Source organism: Psittacula echo (genome assembly GCF_963264785.1).
Source record: "Psittacula echo genome assembly, chromosome: 10".
Classification (NCBI taxonomy): Eukaryota; Metazoa; Chordata; class Aves; order Psittaciformes; family Psittacidae; genus Psittacula; species Psittacula echo.
Window position 1 is genome coordinate 11,256,212 of NC_137741.1, and position 10,262 is coordinate 11,266,473.

Genomic DNA, 10,262 nt, shown 5'->3' on the forward strand with positions numbered 1-10,262 from the left:
AGTCTGCACTGCCTAAGGCTGCTCCCAACCTACACTGCTTTACTTTGTGCTACAAGAAAATTAACCCTACTCTGCAACTGGCTCCCTCTTTTACACAGCTATACTGGACCTGTAGTAAAGCAAACACTATCTTCCCCAAACACTCTCTTCGCAATTAAACATTTTATTTCCAGTCTGAGAAATTTTTTGTTTTTTTGACTTTGGAAAACAAACCATTTTACACTTCAAAAGGGCAGGCTACCAAGTGCAGCAGCCTTCCTGGCACCAGGCATCTCCCAGTCTCACTGCAGCAGAACTCAGCCATCTCACACCGGAGCCTTCACACCTGCCACTGCGGCTCCAATTGCTTCTTCCATCGCTCCCAAGTGGTTTTGACACCTTTCCAGTTTCCTGCTCTGTCTGTCCTGCTCTCTCACCCCTATACCGAGTAAGTCTTCAACAGCTCGAACTGGCTCAGCCCGCCCCAGATAAAAGATTGTGCAGACACCTGCTACAGCAATGAAACTGTGTTGAGGCTTTTTTTCTGTGTGGTGTATGTGTAGAACCAGAAAAACTGTGCAGCATCCTATACCCACACAGCATGGGATCTGTCACAGAGGAGACCTGCTCCACTTGACCTGTAGGGACCTTTTCCCCCACTGAAGGCTTAAATCTCCCTAAATCTCATCTTTTTTTTTTTTTCCTTTTTTTCAGTATTCTGCAACCCTTGACCAAAGCTTAAAAGCCTAAAACCCCTAAAAGGCTGCACAACACCAGCATTTTGGGAGCACTTTTACAGGTCCTTTGTTTTATAGATCACATTACCCTCTCTTCCTCCACATCATTACTCTAGCTGCTGACGTTACAAAAAAAAAAAAGAGCAACCCATTTGCATTTTGGTCCTTCCTTTCATAACACATGTGGTCCTAACGACAGGCTGAGTGCCCCTAACATACTCACCACCACCCCCCTTCAGAACAAGGCAGTGAACACCTCTCTCCTGCATCTCGAAAGAGAATCCATTCATCCTAAGGACTTAGAAGCCTTTTGCCCTCTTGCCATGGGCGTGCCCCAACCTTGAAGTGGAGGAGCTGGGAGCACACCTGGGGACATTTGCCCCCCTCATGGACCAACTCTCCTGTCCCACTCACACCAGGTGGCACTGTTGGTTTTCACTGTATGCACGCACTCTCCCACCTTCCCCAACACTGACACTCACAGGTGCTGAACTTAAAAGCCATGATTCTCAACGTTCTTCAGGTCTGAATCCCTAAGTTTTTCCTATTTGAAGAGTGGGCCTATTCAGATATTTAACATGGGGAGATGGCTCTGTAGAACCTGTTTTTCTGACTGCATTCCTGGCAGTCACCAGAGGAGTACCCTATGGACTCCCAGGAGTGTACACAGCCATATGTTTAAGCTGGTGAAGTCAGTACCTAATAAAAGCATGGTCTTTGGACAAGCACAAAGAGAGATTCAGATCTTTTAAGACTACGGAAAAAAACCCACCATGCTAGAACAGAGGTCTTTATCCTTCTTAAGATGTTAAATACCCTGAACTAAATTACATTAAATAATTCCCACCTGCAACTCTTATCAATACATAAATTAACATATAATCCTCCCTCTTTCACTGTGACCTCTGTTACTGCTCTTATCTCCTCCATAAGCTATTGCCTTCTGAAGATGCATGTTTTCATAAACTTGCTTTGACTTGCTTAAATTTGTTTGGTGGGGGGGAGTTTTAACTTGATCTCATCTCTTCTGTACACAATATTCTTCATTGACTCTCCCCTTGTCAGCCCACTTTGAATTTCTAACAGCTGAAGGGACAGTTTGTTTGCTTGTGAAGGAACACTCAAAGAGCTGTTTAAAGCTAAACTGAAAAGCAGGTTATTACTCAAAATAGTTACATTTCCTTGATACTTACAACACTCAGATGATGCTTAAACATGAAAAAAGTATTCACTAGCTAATATCCCTAAGAGTTCCCTGTTGCCTGTCACCCTGGCACCCACTTGGGTTAAGTGTCCTACCCAACCTTAAACTAGACCAGCTGAATTTGCAAGGTCAATGAACCAAATTACTAGATAATTATAAAATCTCTATTTTCGTTCAAGGGCTATCCTTTGAGGAAACACAACACTCCTTAAAATAAGGATGAAATCCATAGCAAATATGACTGAAGTGAAGTGGAAGTAATAATTATTGTTCCATTGAACACAAGGAAGATGGAGCCTGATAAAGAAATGGAAAGTGAAGAGTAATGAATGCATCATTTGTCCATGTATCCAGAACAGTTTCACATACACTGCTATTGCATTTGTCTTACAAAAAATCACTGTTCCTGTGCAAGAGCAAAACTTGACTTTCAAGTGAAAAAGCAATGGAATACAAGAAAAGATTAAGCCATTGCATCCCTTTTCCATTTTAAAATATAACATCTTGAACAGAATCAAATGGTGCTACTTGTCTGCTGACAACTGGTAGCTGAAGAAGGAGCTTATTCCCTGTTGCTGGCTGCCAATTTCTTTTCCAGTCTCACTTTCATGAAAAGTAGATCTCCAACACATGAAAAAGAAAGTCTTTAACAAGGCACATGAGTGTCAGATTCCTAGGAATAATCAAGATTTCACCAACCTCTGCTATGCCATGGTACAAGAGAGGCAATTATTTCACAGCTAAAAAGAGGAATCTCTTAACATTCAATCCTACAGGAATAACAAGAGGAAAGGATAATATATCTATGGGGAGGAAGATCCCCAAACCTTTTCCAGGAAAAATTATAATGAAAGACCCACTGTCCATACCCAAAATCTGACAGAAGATGCAAGATGCATCCACTCAGAGGTTATGTATTTCTAGTGTCAATACTGCCCCTCATTCCTAGTCAGAGCAAACATAGTGGTCCTGGCTACTCCCAAGACCCACTTTCAGTAAGGTTTTCCAAGTACAGCAATGCTCAGTACTTATCCAAAAAGCCTGGATTTATGTCACTCTCCCAAACAGTTGTGCTAGGTTGAGGGGGTATCGTGAAATTCTGAGCCTTGATGTGTTTGTTAATCCCCACATCCCAAACCATAGCTGTTTCCCTCCACCGAGAGACCTTCATGTGGTCCCCAAGTGAATCAGGGTCAGGGCTAAAAAAGAGAAAACCTGAGCTTCTTAGGAGAGGCTCCTTATATACATATTCTGAAAGCACAATCTCACACTATTTAAAACAAGCTATTTATAAAGTCTTCATAGATCTTTAAATATGAGAGGCACTTCAAAATTAGCTTGACTTATAATTTCAGCACCAGACATTGTTTATGACATGACTGATGCTGCAAAATTAGAAGATCAAACTAATAACCTCTAGTGAGTGCATAGTTAACCATCAGTTCAACCATTATTTCTGCTAGCAGGAGAAAGCTTTTTATTGAGACTACCCAGTGCTGAGAAGCCCACTGCAGGCAGCAGAAGAATCGGGCATTAAAATGGCAGGCAATGCAAACCCCATTTCCCAGTTCATATTAGGAAGAAAAAACTTTAACCTACCCCAGTGTTATTGCATTTATCAAGAAACATGTGGAGCTTTTAAATTATTTTCTACAGAACAAATTCTGCTAGTAGCTCTACAGTTGCCCCAAAAACCTCATGATGCTGGCACAAGGATACTGTCCTCTTCCACTGCCCCATGTGCATCCCTGCAGGGGTGTATTCACCAGGGTGGCATACAAATATGGAATCACTATAATTTAAAACAGATTTGCTGTATATTAGTGTGACATACAGATCTTGCTTTGGGAAAAGAAATCCCTTTTCCTTATCCACCTTAAACACCTGCAATTGTAGCAAATGGAAGCCTCGCTAGTATACAACCAGCGTCAGCTAAGCATAGCTAATGAAAGGTATAAAGCGAGGTCTGAATTCCGCACCGGTCGGCTCCCAGCCGCACGTCACCACGCTCATGGAGCTCGATGCTCCAACATTAGTAGTGTTCAAGCTCCTGGGAGGACCCGAGGCCACGCTGCAGGTGCAGGCTCGGAGACTACCGCAAAATAGTCCAGCTCCGCCGTGCAGACCCCGCTCGCTGATGGCGCGGTGACCGCTACAGGGCGACACGCACCCAGCGAGGCTCTACAGGTCCCGCTCCGCACCGGCCGCGGGCTTGGGGCTCTGGGCGGCCGGGAGCCCTCCTCCTGCGGGCACCACGCAGCCTCCGAACCCGCGCTGCCCGACCCGGGGGGAGGAGGAGGGCTGCTCCCGCGGCCGGCCGGGCCCTTACCGATGCGCCGCACGTAGTGTTTTGTAGGAAGTTTCCACGCTCCCCGGTTTAATCCGTGCACAGGCGGGTTGGAGAGGAGCGCGGCTGAATAGCGGTGGAAGGGGGCGGGCGGGGAGGAGCAGGCGGCAGCAGGAGCGGCCGTGTCGAATGTTTTAGGGCTGCCTGAGCATCTCCCGGCGGGGTCGCAGCGAGGGGAGCCCGGGCGGGCCATCGGGGCTCCAGCCTGGGCTCCCGACCGCCGGCGAACCGAGCCCGGAGCCTCGGGGAGCTCCGCGCTCCGCCACCATGGGCAGCAGCGCGGGAGCGGAGGACACGGGTTGGTAGCGCGGGCGGCGCGGGGTGGGAGGCGGCGGGTCTGACCTTGCGGCACCGCCCGGCCCGCACCCGCGGGGGCAGCGCTGGGGGGGGCCGAAGTGGGTGAACGCGGGAATGTGCCCTCCCCGGGGAGCCAGGCCGGTGGGAGCGAGGCGGTGCGTGCGAGCCCACAGCAACAATTGCTTTGCAGGAGCTCAGCCTCTCGCAGGCTCCATCCCCGGGGAAGCAGGCACCACTGGTCCACGTTCACAAGTTAAGCATGATGCGAGTGAACGACCGTTTCATTCTCCTGCCTCTCTGTGTTATCTAAACCTAGACCACAAACATGAATTCACAGCACAGGAGCTCTTGTAGCTGGAGACCCCGGGCTTGTGCTTTTACAGAGGATACAGTCTCATTTCTGCAATCCATTGCTTGTCTGAAGGCTGGAACTGTCACTGTCTGGCTGCTGCGTTGCAGGGGAATGCCATTTATGAGAAAAAGTGTTGCTTGCACCCTGAGCTCCCATGCCACACAAACACTGCCTGTTTCTCTGGGGATTTGCTCTCCTTGCAGAACAGTTCACCGTGCCTTCATTTGCCAGACATCCATGCCCTGGCCTTCCTATCTCATACCTCCCCGTATCTTTTCTTAGAAATCTTACCCTGAAGAAATGGTCTTCTCACTAGCAATTTAGAGAATACAGCAAGCAGTGTAAACCTGAGCATGACAGGTTGGCTGTGTGGTAACAGAGCTGGCTTTGCAGGACTTCTAGCCATGTCTTATTAACTCAGCTCAGACCCTTAGGGAGAATTCCAAATTCATGCTGACTTTTATTTCATTACGTCTTCTCCATTGTCTAATCCTTTCACCTCCTCTGTCCAATTCCTGTAACAGCAGTCCTGGAATACAGTTCACTTTCCTTGACCAGATTGTTAAGGACAAACCAGGTGCTTCTGAAACTCTCAGAGGATGCCTGTTTATGTGCCTAACCACACCAACACCTTTTAAGTCAGGTTTGCTGTCACTCACACACAAGCCTGGGACTGAAGCTATTTCAAAATACCTTCAGAATGACCATGCACCAGCAGCTGGGCCACAGACATCCAAGGGGAGAACAGATGGCAACTGATTCGGTCCATTTTGTTTCACGCTATCGTTTATGAAGTGAGCTTTCAGGCACCTGAGGCTTAATCATGCCAAGAGGATGAATGCTCCCACGTGGAGCAGACATTCAAGGTACTCATTTCCAGTACTCAGCCATTACAAAAAACCTCCATGGTGGGTTCTGTGAGGGAAGGAAACCCAAAATACAAGAAAGATCACTGAGGAAGTAATTCTTTAACACTTGCTGGACACTTCCTTAATCTCAGTATCTTTGAAAACATAAGAGTGAAAGCTAGGTCTGAAAAAAGTGACACCCAAACCACCAAAGAGCTGGGGCTGCGATCTTCAGTCCGCACCAAACATTGGCAGAGTTGGGCTGGTGATGCTGCTAAAATAAGAATTTCATCATTTTTCTTCTATCTGCCTTACAATATTTAGTGGCCATGGTGCTCCCCTTCACCCTCCATAGGTGCAGCCACCACCCCTAGCTCATCCCTCCATTCTCCTTACCTCAGTGGTCTGTGTGCTAAGATATTTTCGTCATTCCTGCTTTCCCTAGGACTCAGATTGTTACTTCTGGCCTCACAAGGGTCTCCAAAGGCCTTTTATTTCACAGCAGGATGTTAAGGAGCCTTTCTTTATGCCAGTGTTTTTATATGGGCAATGAATCAAAGGATGACTAGAGACTGACCTATAAAAAACATCAAGAGAGATTAGTCTGAGGCTAGCACCTACAAAATGACTCTGCAGATTCTAACTGATATAATGCCTGTCCTCATCATACTGCCCTAAAGGTTATCCTCAAGGATTTCTGGATCCAGGCCATGTTAGTTAGTATTCAGAGTCTTCTGACTCACAACTTGACATGTACATTGCAGCAAATGAAAGGATATCTGACTAACTGGGAGAGGACATCAAACCTGTATGCAGTACTGAAATGTGAAAACTAAAAAGGCACTCAAGGTCAGTCCTGGTACAACAGTAATTAGAGCAAAAAGTGTTGTAAACTTTAAGGCTTGAATTACAATTTCTGAAATTCAGGACAAGGAAGAGAAGAACACAAAGCTGTATATCAGTTTCCCAGAACCAATCCCGTCCACCACCAGCAAAGTGGCCACCGGTTTCTGATGCAGCTGTTTTAACCAAACTCTTGCCAAATAAGACTAACATATCTATTTCTTACCAGTCCATGTTTCAGCATCAGTCAAGCTTTGCTCAGAGATCTGTCCCATAACATCTCCTGACAAGCACATCATGTGCAAGCAAATCCCACTAATCCCAGTGTGTAACCTGCAAGAGTAGTAAGACTGGAAATCATATTCTTGAAATATGATGGTGAAGAAATGTCACCTCAAACACATACATATTTCTCTGGACTCAGCTCAAATGTGGGGCTCTCCATGGCCAGCCTGTCCCTAAGATTTCTCTGTCTTTCAAGATAGCAATTGTGGTTTTTTGGGGTCTGGCTTCCCCAGGTAGTGTCTAAGTATTATTTTCCCTTATAAGCCTTTAATGTAATTTTTACAACCCAGTGTCCAGGACTTTTGGAAAGTATTTTTTCCCCTTAACTGGCTCTTGTTCAAATCAACTGATTTGTGACATAAATTTGTGCTATTGAACCTTCTGTGATTTCTTTTGTTTCCTACAGAAGGTCAAACTTAAAAGAAATTCTGGAAGTATGCCCAATACAAACCTGTACAGCAGGTGGGTTTGATCTGTGATATGTTTTCAAAATGTAAATACTGATTGGTTTTGACATTACTTCTAATTCCCATAGGCCATATCTGTGACTTTTCTCCAACTTAACAGCACTTACAACAGCAAGAGAAAAACAAAGGATCTCATACACAGCTCTATAGAATAAATAGAACATTGGGTTTTATACTGTAATAAATGTGTAAAGAATGTGATAAGAAACCATATTATTTAATACCTTATATAATGAGGGTTATTGCAGGAAGAAACTTGTCTTGCCCTGTTAATACTTGTTTTAAAATTTTCATTAGTTAGGATAAAATTCAGAAATCCCACAAATTCTGAAGTGAGAAAAGAGACACCCAATGAGATAAAAGTTCTTGTCCATTCCTGTCTTCTTAGGAATACCAAATCCTATTCTTACTTTTTCTGTTGCTCTTAATTGTAGGCTGTCTCAGGATATGGCTACTTTCAGCTATGACTGCAGTACAGAGTAGAGATACTGGAACTCCCTTTAAACTGGCTGGCAGTGCAGCTACCTGAAGCAGTGTAGCTATGGCAGCACAGAGCTCTGACTGGCCTAATTACTCTGCCAAGAAATAAACGGATACTGGGAATTCCCTGAGGGAAAGACGGTTGAATTGTTAACAGAAAGTATTTCCCCCTGAGGCACATTTGTTAAATAGGTGTTAACAGCCAAAAAACCTCAAGCTCCAGCCTTAGAATAAAAATGCCTTTGTCCTTTGGCACTTCTGATGTCCCAGTCCTTCCAATTCTCCTCCTATCTATAGAGACAAAATAAACATGTGATTTCAATATCTGATAGAAAACCTGAAATCAAAATTATTCCACCCCAACTAAAATCTATATGTAAGATCTCCTTAAAAAGACAAAAATAAAAGTCTCCTGGCTGGAAATATACACAGCTCTCCTGGTGACAGCGGCAGGGTGGACATCTTGCCTCCATAATACACACAGTCAGTCTTCAGAGGTTCATGAGGAGCATGTGGTTACTATGCCTGTAAAAATGGCAAGATATGGATGCGTTTAACGGGGAAGACCAAGCAGAAGAAACAAATGAGAACAAGATTTAGGGGAAGGGAAATCCCTTCTATTATCTCTTTTCTCACCAAGTTTTCCTCATACACGAAAGCGGACATACATAGAGGAAGGTGAAGGAGCAATTTTACCAATATGCTCACTTTCTTACAAGCTCAAAATGCACACAGCATTTTTCTGAAAATGGATCCCAAGACTTCACTAAAATTGCACACACAGTGTTTTGTTTTACAAGTTGGATTTATTTATTTAGCTTTATAAGCTAAATTACATAAGCAAGGACCACACTATTTGGCTGAAATTCCCTCTGAGTCAATGCAAGTTTAACTAGTTTAAGGACTGAGGTGTAAAGCCATTTCAGAGTTTCTCCAGGTGGAGACCTTGGTGAGTATTGCCAAATCAGAATTTGTAGGTTTGTGCCCAAATCTGACAGAATGCTGTTTGAAACAGCCATGTACTGAAATGGCTCTGTTTTGAGGAGACAGAGAGCCAGAAAGCTGTGAGTTTGCTGTCTCAACAGAGGCCAGTAAGTGGATGGTGTGTACAGGCTGAAAGTTGCAACTTTATCACATTAATTTAAATGTGAAAAAGCAACAGGACATTAGCAAAATCCAAACTGCTTTTCAAATGTTCATACGCTACAGATCAGATACACACACCCCATTCAAATCTAACCAAAATTATTCTACTTCTCTATGCAGGCAAAGAAGCAATAGAGGTGAAAATCCCAGAGAGTCACCAGGATGTGATGCCCAACGATGAGCAGTAATTACTGCAGCAACAGTTCAGCCAGCATGAGTGTCAACGAAATGTCTGCCTTCTCTCTGACTTTAGAACAAAAAACTGGCTTTGCCTTTGTGGGGATTTTGTGTGTTTTCTTGGGACTTCTAATTATCAGATGCTTCAAAATTCTGTTGGACCCTTACAGTAGTATGCCTTCATCTACATGGGAAGATGAAGTTGAGGGGTTGGATAAAGGAACATTTGATTATGCGCTTGCATGAAAACTCACAGAATATCCTGCCTTATATTTAATGTTGATTTCATTTTGGAAACCAACTGTTGTTACATTTGTTATACATACCTGCGTTTTGGAGATATGTTGGTGCCATCCATTTTGTTAAATAAATATTTGTTGCAGACTCAAAAAAGGCACTGCATGTTGCTTTTGTTTGAGTAACAGTTAACGGATAGATAAGAAATGGTTAACAGCAAATAAATACTACAATAAACAATTCACTAGAAAGTTACCATGGTCAAAAAGTATTTTCAGAATCAAATGATACCTGCCTCTTCAGAGGAGGATCTCTTCTACTGAGTCTCGTGATGAGCTGTGAAAGGTGAAGGATAAAAGACGTTCACGAATGGTGAATGCTTAAGTGTAATTCCTTCCCCATCTCAGCTGAAACAATTTTCTGAAGTTCACAGGCTGTGCTTGTGTACTGAAAATATAGAAGTGGAAGACAACAACCAGCTGTGGCTCAGAGGAGGTGCTTGCAAGAGATGTGCGTCCATGTTGCTGAGATGAAAGGAACAAGGGCGGTTCTATGCACTACAAACAACAAGGAACTAATGGGAAAGCTCAAGATCACATCAACTAACTCACCTCTCACCTTCCAAGAGCAGGCGCTGTACTAGTGACTGTTTATAAGGAAAATGTACATTGCTTCTCCTGTATGAAACTTGATGTGGTCCTCTGCAAACAGTGAGTAACTCATATGAGAGTATTTTTTGATAGGTCTCCCTTCTCCTACTCTACAGCAACAGGAAGTCAAGCAGAATTAGTGGAAGGGAAACAAACATCATCAAGGAAGTTTTTGATTTTACAAATACTCTGCAATGCAAAATATATTACCTG

The 10,262-nt window shown here is 44.0% G+C and overlaps 1 protein-coding gene across 1 annotated transcript; it reads left to right on the forward strand.

The window, feature by feature from the left end:
• Positions 1 to 9,162: 9,162 nt before the first annotated feature.
• Positions 9,163 to 9,408, forward strand: CTXN2 (cortexin 2; the record flags this gene model as incomplete). Its single annotated transcript, XM_080626639.1, has 1 exon — positions 9,163 to 9,408. One exon carries the CDS (start codon positions 9,163 to 9,165, stop codon positions 9,406 to 9,408), a length of 246 nt encoding a protein of 81 aa, XP_080482765.1.
• Positions 9,409 to 10,262: the final 854 nt, after the last annotated feature.